Source organism: Gymnoscopelus braueri (genome assembly GCF_963280865.1).
Source record: "Gymnoscopelus braueri genome assembly, chromosome: 8".
In the NCBI taxonomy this organism is placed as follows: domain Eukaryota; kingdom Metazoa; phylum Chordata; class Actinopteri; order Myctophiformes; family Myctophidae; genus Gymnoscopelus; species Gymnoscopelus braueri.
The window spans coordinates 44,518,876-44,534,094 of NC_137609.1; the positions used below are offsets into that span (position 1 = coordinate 44,518,876).

Genomic DNA, 15,219 nt, shown 5'->3' on the forward strand with positions numbered 1-15,219 from the left:
CCATAGCTTAATGGGTACAGACTCAGAGCAGAAAGTCCCACCTTCGAGCCCCGGCAATCAATGTGTGTCGAGGTGTCCTTGAGCAAGACACTTGACCCCTAAATGCTCTCCGCACTCTTCCATGGGCAGCACTCAGCTGGGTGAAGCTGAAAGCTTAATTTTGCGATGAAAAAGATCGAATTATTATTATTAGAGTCTAGCGGTTCGAAAATAATATTGCACCAGCAAACTCTTTCTCTCTAATGATCATTTAGACTCCAGCCACACCAATGATCTATCTTGCTACTCGTCTTGCTTGTTGCTCTTTTTAGATAATTATTTTGTGCTTTTTACCTATTTTTTGTTGATTTTACTCATTATGCCAATGAATTCCTCCGCACACACATGTGTGTGTTGTGTGAGGAGCCCCCACCGGGAGGATGTAGAGCCTTCGTCCTACTCCTCCCGCCCAAACCCTCCCTGCTGAAATGTATTTTGGCATTTTTCGCCAATGACCAATTTTCAGCTATTTGAAAATTGCCTCTCTACAAGCTCACAACGTGTCTCGAATTGACGCATTGTGAGCTTGTAGAATTTTACCCAAAATATGGGAAAATCTAAAAAAAATTGTAAACATTTTAACAACACAAATCTTATGGTATGGGGGTCCCTGGCACAAAATATTTTCAGATGGGGGTCCGCCGCCAAACATACTAATCTAGGGGTACAATTGACATGAAAACGTTTGAGAACCACTGTTCTAAAGGACGCTCATGTGATATTCCAAAAGTATTTATTAAGGACAAGCTCTGGCCAAATGTCTTTGATTTGGTTGTAGACCTCATACCCACAGACTTCCAGACATTTTTTTTTTTTCCTCACAAAAATAGCTGATCTTCATGCTCACAACCCAAATCGCTGGTTTAAAGTCTTTTTAAAATTATCATGATATTTATTTAGTAAATTATGGTCCCATTAATTAAAAAAAGAATGATAAAGTATATGGTGTGCTTCTAGAGCTTCTGTTGGTTCTACCGAGTGAAGACTGCGGTTGCAGCCAATAGCAGCCGTTTCAGGTTTCTTCTCTGGACCGGAAGTTCAAAGATGGCGGATTTGAATTTGCCAAAAAAGTGGCTTCCAAACGGGTCTGTAGGAACCACAGGGCTCCCTTCATCCATATTTGCCAGACCCAAGGGGTCGGGCTTACATGAGGCTTTGTATCTGTTTCGTCCATACATGGGCAGGGGCCATTTGTCCTCCGGCCCCAGCCAAAAAAGTCTGTCCCCCTTTCGTCCATACATGGGTATCTGTTTCGTCCATACATGGGCAGGGGCCATTTGTCCTCCGGCCCCAGCCAAAAAAGTCTGTCCCCCTTTCGTCCATACATGGGTATACACAGGCTGACACGTCATGTGAAGTCCGGCTTAGCCATGACGTAGTGCATGTTTTGTACCTGTTTCCTCCATGTATGGAGGCTTTGTACCATGAGGCTTTGTACCTGTTTCGTCCATACATGGGCATGGGCCATTTGTCCTCCGGCCCCAGCCAAAAAAGTCTGTCCCCCTTTCGTCCATACATGGGCAGGGGCCATTTGTCCTCCGGCCCCAGCCAAAAAAAAGTTTGTGACGTCCCCTTTCGTCACGAACTTTTCATGACATCATGAACTTCAGTTATAAAGTGGTTTGTAGGTGTGTTACATACTAGGACTTCATTCTGGGTCTGGCAGAATCAGGTCTCCTGGTCTTGTTTTTACAGTCTATGGTGTAGGCCTGTTGTAGGCTTGAATCATACGAGAGGCGTACCATTATGCAGTCTTTGGTGCCCCCTGTCTGCCACCTCGAACACAGGCAGTGGTGGAAAAAGTATACTCAAATGTTTGACTTAAGTAAAAGTATCAATACTGCAATGTTAAAGTACTTTGTTACAAGTAAAAGTCTGGTGTTCAAAACTTACTTGAGTAAAAGTACAAAAGTATTGGTATCAAAATGTGTAAATGTAAAAGTACCAAAAGTAAAAGTACTGAAATGTTTGAACATAGCAGATCTGAGCTCACAACGCTTGTGAGCTTGTAGATCGGCTATTTTCAAATAGCCTAGGTATAAAATAGGACTAAAGTGGTCAATGTATGTTTTATAATGTAATAGTTTATATCTGCAAAGTAACTAGTAGCTAAAGAGTACAATATTTGCCTCTGAGACGTAGTGGAGTAGAAGTAAAAGTATTGGAAATTGGAAATACTCAAGTAAAGTACAAATACCTCAACATTGTACTTGAGTACATAGTACTTAGTTACTTTCCACCACTGAACACCAGCCATGATTCACCTCCCAGCTCCCACTGTTTGTCTACACAATCTGTCTGTAGTGCCAGGTCCCTGTACTGAGTCCCTCCAAAATATTCCACAGAGGCAAGTGGACATGAAGGGCAGCTTGTGTAGTAAGGGCTGCTTTACACCCAAAGAACAGCTCTCTGTTCCCTCTTTTTGTGACATGTTTCTTTCACCTGAGATTTTAAAAGTGCCAGAAAGAGAGGGAGAGAGAGAGTAAGACGAAACAAAGAGGGAAATCTTACAGGCTCTTGCCAGGTGACAATGCAGCGTATACAATGGTGAAATATCACCACACTTTATTCATTTTCCCCTGCTGCTTCTCAGTTGCAGCGAGGTTCACAGGGAATTTTGTCGCTGTCGGGCGGAAACATTGTCCAAAACCGTTACTTTTCAGGAAATGGGAAGAGCCTGTGTTCCAGTGGATCCAATCAATGCTGTTGTTATTATTCAGTCACAAGCACTTTAATACTTTTAATTGACAGACAGACTTAACCATTTGGTGTCCCTATTTTTGGCATGTCAAATACAGACAAAAATGAAAAGAATAATAAAATAATACGTTTCAAAAATAGCTCACAGCTCTTTTGTGTGAGACGGTCATATGACAAAGTATAAAATAGGGCATTCATTTATGAAAAAAGCATAACAAAAATTAAATACAAGGTTTCTGTGTATTCTGTTATTTACAGTTGACAAGGGGAGCCTGTAAGTCATTTGACATATAGCGCCACTGGTTTTCTTCAAGGCATCAAGGAGGAGAGAGAGAGAGAGAGAGAGAGAGAGAGAGAGAGAGAGAGAGAGAGAGAGAGAGAGAGAGAGAGAGAGAGAGAGATGGACAGAGAGAGACATAGACAGAGAGTTGGAGAAAGAGAGTCAGGAGAATTAGAATGTATTTCAGGTCGCAAGTGGTGCATTGCTGCAACTCACGTCTCAGGGAAGGGGGAGTTTAAAGGGGTGTGGGGGGGGTGGGGGGATTCACTGCGAACTGTTGCTAGGAAACACTTGTGGCATATCTTCTCCGTCTCCTTGAAATGCAGAGAGTAACTGACAGAGGAGTGAAATGTCAACCCTGTCCTCCCAGGAGTGTGGAGAATGATGGTGCATGTTTCTATTTAAGTAGCCATGTCTATCAAAGGGCTACTCACAGAGTCAACAGAGACATTTCTACTACCGGAGAGGACACTCTGCTTAGGATGCAGACAGGCCTCTCTCTCTCTCTCTCTCTCTCTCTCTCTCTCTCTCTCTCTCTCTCTCTCTCTCACTCTCTCTCTCATTTGTTCTTTTCCTCTTGTTATGTTTTGCGTCCCTCTTTATTTTGCCTCGAGGGCGGACTGCTTGTAATGCAGGACGACTGTTCGGGCTGGCCAAAAAGTTTAAATTGCTTCTCTTTCTTTCTGTCTGTCTCTCTCCCACCCCCACGCACGCACACAGTCTGTCTCTTTTACTACTCTGTCTCTGTCTCTGTTTCTCTCTCTCTCTCTCTCTCTCTCTCTCTCTCTCTCTCTCTCTCTCTCTCGCTCTCTCTCTCTCTCTCTGCCCCTCCTCGCTCACTAATTCATTAACCCACTCCCTCCGTCCAGACATGCCCCACCTTAGCCACCCGTCCACCCCTCGCTTCATCACTCCTTCTCTCTCGCTCACTCTGTCGTCACACTGTGCTTACTGCCTCCTGGAGCCTTACTCCATTTCTCTATGTTTCACTGTCATTTCTCTCTCTCTCTCTCTCTCTCTCTCTCTCTCTCTCTTTTATATCTCTTCCTCATTCCCCGGCTCTCCTCGTTCACATTTCAAGCCATACGGTCCATCACTGTACCAGATATTTGATTATCAAAGCTGGCTGGCTGAAAAGGCTGAAGGCTCTCAAACTCTCCCTCGGCCTGCTGCTGTAGCTCCTCCAGTCAGTTACATCATAATGCAGAGAGAGAGAGAGAGAGAGAGAGAGACACACAAAGAGGCAGAGACAGAGAGACAGAGAGAGACAAAGAGAGTAACCAGCCCAGAATGATAATGAAGCCATTCAAATTCTATCACCACATCTGTACCGCACCACAGAGACTACTGTATAACTTATCACAGCACATTACCAGTCAGTGGCAGATGTGGTTGGTCTCCCAAAGCCTGCAACACAACACCACCGTAGCGAACAATGATTCAAATCCACGACAGGGTGTGGTATTTTCTTGTGTGTGCGTGTGTGTGTGTGTGTGTGTGTGTGTGTGTGTGTGTGTGTGTGTGTGTGTGTGTGTTTTTTACACCCTTTTCTCCCCAATTTAGTCGTTATGCCAATTGATTCCTCCCCACGAACATTTGTGTGTTGTCACTGCATGGTGTTGTATCCTACTGACTCACTCCTCTCGCCCAACACTCCCTGCTGACAGGAGCCGCCCCAGCCCCCATAAGGCTGTCTCCAAAAATGCAAAAGTTTATAAACTGTGTTTTTTACAAGCTCCCAACGTGAGTTTGTGTGCTTTTAGATCTGCTATTTTCTCTATTGTTTTTTATTTCTGAAAATCTTTTGAAATGTTTTGAAATGTTATCTATATCCTACATTTCTATTTAGGATATTTACTTCGCGACCCATAAAAACTTTGTATGGCTGTGACCCAAGTATGGGTCACAGCCATATATGCCAGACACATCGGCAAGTGTCCATGTCCACCAGTATGTTTGCACAATAGAGCAACATGTAGATTTTTTAAAAGTAGATTTTAAAGTGATGTCCTGTCCGGCCGTGTTGTGTTGTTTGTTTTTCTTTGAACAGCGTGCGCGTTTCTCCACACATGCGCTGTTTAACTCGATGATGCATATCCCCGTAGGAGCACTTCCGGCGCTACTGGCCCAAACTGTTGACTAACAATGTAGTGTCATACAAACTGTACAACATGTAAGTGCATTAACGGCGCGGGAAGCAGCTATCCCGATAGCCAGACCACTGAGTAATATTTGTGCAAAGTCGACTTGGCACTCAACGCTGACTGGCACTCCGTGGGTGTCGCTGCGGGTTCTGGTAGAAGGATGTTTAGATGTTTTAAGCCTGAAATCAAGCCAACCAGCGACATGATGAAACATGACCATAAAACATTTGATTCCGTTCATAAAAAGAATTAGGAAGCGCAAAAAAGGCAAATGTGCAACACTTTGTACATATTTTAAGAGTGAAGGAACTATACTCATCCCATGAACCATACCCCTTATCAACATCAAATCATTTTTGAAAAATGTAGCCTTTAATCCCCAAAATGGGGATGCAGCGTTAAAGGCATGGTTAAAGAGTCATGATAATGAGGTAGAGAGAGGTTGTCAGTGGCTCATTATATGAAATAAGAGTTAATGGACACATTCGATGGAAGCTCTGTGGAACGTTCAGTGTAACATGAAGGGGAAAAAAAGAAGTGTCTCCTTTCAGACGAGCATACAGGGATGTATTTTTGAGAGTCCAATATCAATATTGACTGGTGGGATGTCTGGTAGCCATGGCCTATGCTGTACACTCCCTCCCTCACATTGCAGGCTGACCTGCTTTCAAACACACTCTTCTTTGTGTCTCTACTATGCCAGCGCCCACGCTTCCACTGCTCCTTAAGACTGGTAAGTGTAGATACATTCCTGCCACTATCTGGTAGTATATAAAAACAACTATGGATGAGAACCTAAAAGTGGTAGATTTCATGTTTCGACCTCTGGTGGCTCTGTATTAGAGATTGAGACAGACAGTAGAGATAATGTTACTGTACACTGGTTTTAAAACTGGATTCTTAAATGATTTGATTTCAGTTTGGATTTATTTGGATTCTGGGCAAACTGTTCTACAAGAACATGTACATTTTACTATGTAATATAATATATGTATATAATGCATATACTGTATACATCTGTAGACCAGTTTGCCCAGAATCAAAATCAAGCCATCCATATCATAGTGTAGAATCTACTCTATGTAGATAGACACGCTGACAACGTGTACAACAGGTACAACATAACTGACTGGGCATGTGTTCTCATGGGCATTGCAATATTCTAACTATAAATACTTCAATCAATCAATCAATCAATCAATCAATCAATCAATCAATCAATCAATCAATCAATCAATCAGTATTTCTGGGGTTATTGCGCTGACAATCGATTACTGTGTTCAGGTTTGGTATATTCATTAGCATTGGCTGGGTTTCTCTCTCTCTCTCACTGATCAGGCTCTCCTCTCCACCTCTCCCGCCCTCGCTTTCTGTACTGGGTTATTGCGTGGGTGTAAAGGCGTTCTCTCTATCCCTATATCACCCCCTACTCTCTCTCTCTCTCTCTCTCTCTCTCTCTCTCTCTCTCTCTCTCTCTCTCTCTCTCTCTCTCTCTCTCTCTCTCTCTCTCTCTCTCTCTCTTTTCGCACCTTTGTCGATCAGCTTGTTGAGGCTCAGTACCCAGCATTGACCGGGTGTGGTGGTAAAATAGGCTGTCTCCCGCTCTGTCCCTCTCCGGGTTATCACACGGGTGAAATAAGCTCTCCCTCATCCTCTGTTTCTGACTCCCTCCCTCTACCGCTCTTGCAAATTGAGCTCTGGTCTGACATCAATCACAACATAAACCGTTGCCTAGCAATGCCAATTTGTGCAGACGCAGGGCATGGGCTGTGATATATAAAAGATATGCATTTATATATTTCACACCAGTTACACGGAGCGCCTTGCGTAGTGAAAGGAGATTAATAACACTACTGAAATTTTAGATCTGAGCCACAGAGTTTTCCCAATGAATCCTGAGTCTCTAGTCCAGGCCCTATGGGGCACTATGGATCCTAACCGGCGTGAGGCTGCAGAGAGACAGCTGAATGAGGGTCATACCCAGGTAAACTTTGTGTCCACGCTACTGCAAGTCACCACCTCCGACCAGCTGGATTTGCCTGTCAAACAAGCAGGTGTGATTTACCTCAAGAACATGATAACTAAGTACTGGAGTGACGAAGAAGTTTCAGGCACAGAGACGCTGGTCACCAGCAGCATCCCTGAGGAGGACAAGCAGTTCATTCGAGACCATATTGTGGAGGCCATCATAGTCTCACCCGAGTGCATCGGGGTCCAGCTGACGACGTGCATCCACCAAATGATCAAGCATGACTACCCAGGCAAGTGGACGAACTTTGTGGAAAAGATAGGCTTCTATCTAAAGTCAGACAACAGTGCGGGATGGCTGGGCATCTTGCTCTGCCTCTACCAGCTGGTCAAGAACTATGAATATAAGAAACCAGATGAGCGCCAACCCTTGGTGGCTGCCATGAACATCTTTATGCCTATGTTGAAGGAACGCTTCATCCAGTTACTGCCTGACCCTTCCAGTGACTCTGTTCTGGTGCAGAAACAGATCTTCAAGATACTCCATGCCCTGTTCCAGAACAACCTCCCTTTGGAGCTCATCAACAGACAGAACCTGCCAGAATGGATGCAGATCCTGAAGACTGTAGTGGACAGAGATGTGCCTCCAGAGACTATGCAGGTGGATGAGGATGAGAGGGCTGATCTCCCCTGGTGGAAGTGTAAGAAGTGGGCCCTTCGCATCTTGTCCCGGCTGTTTGAAAGATATGGAAACCCAAATAATGCACCCAAGGAATATGTCAAGTTTGCAGAACTTTTCCTCAAATCATATGCAGTGACTGCACAACAGGTGCTACTGAAAGTTTTATATCAGTACAAGCATAAGCAATATGTGGCCCCCATAGTGCTCCAACAGACACTCAACTATATCAACCACGGCATTACACATGCTATTACCTGGAAAAACCTGAAGCCACATATCCAGGAAATCATTCAGGATGTGGTTTTCCCATTGATGTGTCACTCAGACATTGACGAGGAACTGTGGCAGGAAGACCAAAACGAGTACATCCGCATTAAGTTTTCTGAGTTTGATGACGTCATCACCCCCTCCACAGCAGCACAGACCCTCCTCAATACCTCCTGCAACAAGAGGAAAGAGGTCCTTTCAAAGACTGTGGGCTTCTGCTACCAGATCCTTAATGATCCTAACTCTGACCCCAGGAAAAAGGATGGTGCCCTAAATATGATAGGTTCACTAGGTGACATTCTGCTCAAAAAAAAGATGTATAAGGAACAGATGGAGACCCTGCTGAAGAATCACGTCTTCCCCATGTTTCTCAGTGAACTGGGCTACATGAGAGCCAGAGCCTGCTGGGTTTTGTATTGCTTAAGTGAGGTGAAGTACACGAGTGACCGGAATCTGCAGACAGCCCTCGAATTGACACGTCTTCGTCTCATCAATGACAACGAAATGCCCGTCAAAGCAGCGGCTGCCTTCGCCCTACAGCTCCTTGTCAGCAACAATGAGAAAGCTAAGGAGTACGTCAGCCCCTTCATCCAGCCAGTGATGCAGACACTCCTGGACATTGTCAGAGAAACTGTGAACGATGAACTCACCGGCGTCATACAGAACTTGGTCAATGAATACAGCGAGGAGATCATCCCCATCACAGTGGAGATGACGCAGCACTTGGCTATGACATTCAAGCAGATGATTGAGGGGGGCCTTGATGAGGAGGAGGGGGGAGATGCAGACAAAGCGGTAACAGCTCTGGGAATCCTCAGCACCATTGACACATTGCTGGGCGTGGTGGAAGAGCACAAAGACATCACCCAGCAGTTGGAAGGCATCTGTCTACAGGTGATTGACTCGGTGCTGAAGGACCACCTAGAGCAGTTCTATGGGGAGATCCTGTCTCTGTCCGACAGCCTGACCTGCAAGCAGGTGTCCCCACAGATGTGGCAGCTCCTTCCTGTGATATTTAATGTCTTCCAGGAAGATGATTTTGACTACATTATAGATATGTTGCCTCTCCTTCACAACTATGTCACAGTGGATACAGACACTCTCCTGTCCGACACCAAGTACCTTGAGATTATCTTCAGCATGTGCAAGAAGGTCCTGACAGGGGATCTTGGTGAGGATCCAGAGTGTCATGCAGCAAAATTGTTGGAGGTGATCATTCTGCAGTGCAAAGGCCGTGGCATCGATCAGGCTGTGCACTTGTTTGTGAATGTTGCGTTGGAGCGGTTGACGAGGCTGGTGGAAACCAGTGAGTTGCGGACCATGTGCTTGCAAGTCGCAATCGCTGCGCTTTATTATAGCCCACCTCTGCTCTTCAACATCCTGGAGAATCTGCGCTTTCCCAACAACACAGAGCCCATCACTAACCAATTTATTACTCAGTGGCTCAAAGATATCGATTGCTTCCTTAGCCTCCATGACATGAAGATGAGCGTTCTTGGCCTCTGTGCCCTCATTGACCTGGAACAAAGACCCCAGGCTGTGAACCAGGTGGCCGGCCAGTTGCTGCCTGCTGCTATTCTGCTCTTTAGTGGTCTGAAAAAGGCATATGCCCTTAAAGCCAAAAATGAGAATGAAGACGATGAGGAAGATGAGGATGATGAGGATGCTGAGCCGGCCAGCGACGAGGATGACATTGATGACAATGTCCGTGTTCAGAAGCAGGCAGGAGAGGATGGAGATGATGATGACTACTGGGATGAGGATGATGACGAAGAGGAGGAAGCATTAGATGATTACACTACTCCTGTGGATGATGAAGACAACTTGTCTGTGGATGAGTATCAGATCTTCAAAGCCGTACTACAGAATATACAGACCCGTGACCCAGCATGGTACCAGGCACTCACACAAGCCCTTGATGAGGAACAGGTCAAACATCTTCACGACGTTGGCATACTCGCAGATCAGAGAAAGGCAGCACATGAATCCAAGATGATTGAGAAGCTTGGTGGCTACAAGTTCGAAGTGCCAGCTGTGCCAACTAATTTCAATTTTGGAGGCAACCCTCCAGGAATGAATTGAGTGATCCCTTTGTATTAGCCTGTGACTGAGTGAAGTCAAGTGAAGTCAAGTGAAGTCAAGTGAAGTCAATTGAAAAAGCTTTTGTGTGTTCCCTTCAGTAGTGGCTCCAGAACTGGTTCTTCTCACCCGTACTCACTAAATGCACAACGCTAGAGAGGAATAAGCTCTGAAGTCCAGTGTGTATAGGGGATACCATGACGGCAACTCTTTAACGGTTGGATTCAGGGCCGGATGAACCCTTTTTGGCGCCTGGGGCTATGACCAGGTGCGGGGTTCTGCCTGGCACTGATTTAACAGTATTTCGGCGCTGTTACTTGCAATAGTCCAGTCTTTTATTCCTTTTGGCCAGGCGTTTGGTGTCCCCTGAGCTTGGTGCCCCTAAAGCCAGTGCAAAGCCTGGTTGGGTCTGTGTGTCTGTGTGTGTTTATCCGGAGCTAATCTATGTAATTGTTGGACCAATCAGTGCCATATTTGTGCAACTTAGTACCTCCACAAAATTTTTTTTCAAATATGTTTTATACTTTTTGAAATAATAACTTTCATTTTATAATGGAAGTCATGGCTGAAACCGTGCCCGCATTTGGAGTCATACACATCATAGACGACTGACACATGCTGGCCACATGAAGTCTGAGATCCACATTGGAGCCACGCCATCCCCATGTGGATCCCAAGATCCACATGATTCATTTTTTCAACCCACTCAAAACAAAATTAGGGGCTTAAAAATGTGAAATTGATAAGGGGGACTAAATATTTAATCCTTATCACCGTCTAGGCCAAATGACCGTGGTAAGATTATACCTCCGGCTGTAGTGTTAGAGGTGTTTTTTTTTTTGCATCGACACATTTATGTTATGTACATACAATGCTACGGTATTTCATTTTCAAGTAGCCTTGTAAAACAACTAGAGGCATTTGTAAGATGTCAACAACTGTGTTCATAATGTAACATATTGGATATTCAGTGTTTATCAAAGTGGGGCCCCTCATAAGGGGGTTCCAGGGGGTTCCCACCAAAATGAGGAACAGTTTAGAACTCGTGTCCCATTGTGATGCGTTGTGAGTTTGTAGATCTTTTCTTATCGGGGGTCCCTGGTACAAAATATTTTAAAACCACTTAGCACTGTGATCTCTGTAAATTAATAACTAGCAGTTTCATATTGTTCGTAGCTGTGTCCGATTTTTTTGTTATGTTTTTTGTTTTAATCAAAGACTTTTTAAAAGCAAAACTGGCTGTAATGTTATTTGCAACTGATTTCTCCTGTAATGATATCTAGTCATCGCAATGTAGTTGGTTTTGCTGTTGCAAGATGATTTTGCAAACCTCTGAAACATTCTAGATTGGAAAAAGATGATTTGTTTGTGAGCACTGAAGGTACAAATAGATGCTTCATTGAAACATGTACAGTTGGACTTACAGTATTGTGAAGGTCTCAGGCTTTAGGATGGGGTGGGGTATGGATGAACCATCTATATACAACATTGCGACATCTGGTGAAATATAAAATTAATGGGCTTGGATGCCGGAGAAAACCAGCAGCAACATGCCTACGCTATGAACAACCCTAAAGTCTTTGCATTGTTTTCCCTGTCTTCCCTGAATTGTTTCCACACCGTTTTAGCCCATTCAATGATGCATATAGCTTGCAAGACTAGTTCAGGCAGTATACACTCGAGACGTTACACACATGCACATTACTATGTGGGTGTGTATACAGTGTCATGCAAGACCCATGCACTGACGTGGCAATCAGCTGACCAATTGGGATGGTTATTTAAGCTCACCTAAATCTGCGTTCCTTCTACGAATGTTTCCCTGGTTTATTGTTACTAGACCATACCTATGAGGGGCCGTTTAGGCCAAAAATAATGAAACACTTTCACACACGCTAACGAGACAGTCTTATACTTACTACTGAAATGCTTTTACATTCAATTTTGAGACACTTTCACACACACTGATGAGACACTCTTACATATACTACTGAAATGCTATACGTTCAGTATTGAAACACTTGCACACTCACTACTGAAACACTCTCATATACATACATACTTTGTAAATAGATGCACGTTCATATATGAAACTTTATACATACTCATCTGAACACTTACGCATACATATGAGAAACACATACACATACATATATACTTCTGTGCCATATACACATGCATACGAAATGCTTGCACGCATACAAGTTAAACATTTATACATTTATATCTGAAACACTCACACATACACATATGAAAAGGCTGCATGTATATCGCTGAACACTTGTACATTTACAACTGAATTTCTTGTATATTATTACAAACTAAAATGAAAACTTTAGATGCATGTGCAAGCCTTTCACATGTATTCATACGAGTCATTTCAGTAGTATGTATAAATAAATTCAATAATATATATACACATAATTTCAGTGATATGTATAAGTGAGTTCAGTATAATGATAAAAGAGTTTCACATGTATTCATACAAGTGATCTAAGTAGTATGTATAAATGATTTCAATAGTGTATATATACACCATTTTTAAAGCATGTACAGATCATTTCACATGTATTCATACAAGTAATATCAGTGATGTATATAAGTAATTTTGATAGTATATATAAATCATTACAATAGCATATAGATCATTTAACTATAATGTATATAATTTCACATGTATGCATACAAGAAATCTCAGTAGCATACGGAAGTGATTTCAGTAACACCGGAAGGCACAGGGAGGTGCGCGCGCACACCAGGAAGAAACTTCCAGACAACAGAGAAAAATATATAAATAATTCGCGGTAAAATATTTTTTTACCGCGAATATTTTACAAATCCACGGGACACCACCATTTTGCATGACCACGTCCTACTTTATCCTACTTTATAAACAATAAAATCCACTTAGAAATGGTCTTAGAAAGACGATACAAATATCAATAATAATCCACGGGAGCCGCCATTTTGCGCATGCTCAGACCGAATTCTTTAGGTAACACGTTTGCGTGTAACACCGTCCGCGCAGTTGAAACGTGACGCTTGTAGATATGCTATTTTCGGCTGCTAGGGTTCAAGTGGTTAATGTAAAAAAAAAAAAATCATATCACACAATGATTTGGCGGACCCCCTGTAGTAACTCTGAGGACCCCCTGTTGAAGCCCCCTGCTCTACTCTATTTCATCTAAATTAATGGATAAGTTATAGAACTGCCCCTGCATTGTCATTAGCCATTTCCTTTAAATCAGTGGTTCTCAACCAGTGGTCCTTGAGGGGGTCCCCAGCAAAAGGTTTTAATACATTTTCAACCCTTTATCCATATTGTATATGTTGGCTATTCAAAAATAGCAGATATACAATAAATAAAAATAAAAGATTAATGCTATAGTGGCACCAAAAAGATTCTGAGGGCAACACAAAACCCCCGTTGACAAAACCGTCCCGGGGGGCACCGAACGGGTCCGCACTGACCCCAAATAGCTGATGTATAGGCTATATGGGTTGAAGTGGTTAAACTGCTGGGGACCCCCAGAACACTTCCAAGGACCCCCCTGGTAGTGATGCGCGGCAGCGCGGGACGGGCGGGTCTCTGTCTGTCTGTCTGTCTGTCTGTCTGTCTGTCTGTCTGTCTCTGTCTGTCTGTCTCTAAATGAAGAAAAAAAAAACCTGACCACGCATCACCCCCCAGGGGGGTCCCCGGACCCCACTGTGAGCACCGATGCGCGCATCTTCAACAGGAGTTGGATGGGATGGCCTAGCGACGCGTGTTTAATACAATTAATACATAGATACATTTTGATTGGTCAAAAGTCTAGTAAACTCGTGTGGATTAGCCTACGGAGAAATTTTTATGAAGTTTTGATCGGAGAGCTACGCACTTATGGTTCTCTTTGTGTCAGTCTGTGCAACGTATGGTTCGCGGCCCCGGCCGGAGCGGCTTGGAGCGGCAGGCGGTTCTTGAGTAAATGTACTTAGTTTACTTTACACTGTCGATTGGTCTATATCCAGCCCAAGTCTGTATCATCATACATTTCGACAATTTGAAAATAGCAGATCTACAAGCTCACAGATCTGTAGATCTGCTATTTTCAAAAGATTTATATGTCATACAGAAAACTTGTGAAATGGGACATTCTGCATAATGAGTAGCCTACTTTCTACTTTTGGTAGGCCTATTTTATTTTTTGTAGGCTACTTTTACTCAAGTACATTTTTTATTCCGGACTTTATACTTAACTGTTACTTTGTAACAGAGTATTTCTACATTGCAGTATTGATACTTAAAGTAAAAATGTGAGTACTTTTTTTTCTCCACTGACTGTATCCATGTCCAGTCCAACCACGAGGTTAGTGCCAGGGACCACCATATAATATTTATGGTGTTTTTCACAATTTGTCAAATATTTTTGAAAATAGCAGATCTACAAGCTCACAATGCATTGCATTGTGAGCTTGTAGATTGGATATTTTCAAATAGCTGATATAGGCTATATATGTAATGGTTAAAGTGTTTATACTGCTGGGGACCCCCAGAACACTCCCGAGTCCCAAGGACCCTGTCAGTGATGCGAGGGGGTCTCTCTCTCTCTCTCTCTCTCTCTCTCTCTCTCTCTCTCTCTCTCTCTCTCTCTCTCTCTCTCTCTCTCTCGGGCCGTTGATTTAAATATTGTTTTGTTGAACTTGTGCTCCGTGGCGGGGCGGGTTATGAAAAAAAACTGACCCGCGCATCACCCCTGGGGGTCCCCACTCCCCGGACCCCATTTTGAGCACCAGTGCGCTCATCCAATGGGATGGCCTATACTAGATTGTTTAATAAAATGAATAGGCCTACATAAATGCATTTTGATTGGTCAGAGTAGCAGTCACCAGCATTTCCACAAAATATGACTGCTGTCCGAATAAATAAAAGACGCATTTTCGCTCCGCGAAATTTCGTCTTTGATGTGGAAGCTTGCATTGACTTTATAAGGTTTTAAAAAACAGGCGAAAAAAAACTTTTTTATTTACTTTTTTATTTTATTACGCCCCAGTGTGTAAGGACCTTACACTGCTGCGTAGGT

At 43.4% G+C, this 15,219-nt stretch overlaps 2 protein-coding genes across 2 annotated transcripts in view; both read left to right on the top strand.

The window, feature by feature from the left end:
- Positions 1–5,824: 5,824 nt before the first annotated feature.
- LOC308090478 (leukocyte cell-derived chemotaxin-2) overlaps positions 5,825–15,219 on the top strand; it is a 30,411-nt gene continuing 21,016 nt past the window's right edge. Inside the window, exon 1 of the mRNA XM_080435677.1 lies at positions 5,825–5,896. The gene's annotated coding sequence lies outside the window, so the exon portion shown is untranslated. The remainder of the gene's footprint in view (positions 5,897–15,219) is intronic.
- On the top strand, positions 7,052–10,162 carry LOC308090531 (importin-7-like; the record flags this gene model as incomplete). The annotated part of the gene is made up of 1 exon (XM_080435744.1): positions 7,052–10,162. One exon carries the CDS (start codon positions 7,052–7,054, stop codon positions 10,160–10,162), a length of 3,111 nt encoding a protein of 1,036 aa, XP_080291870.1.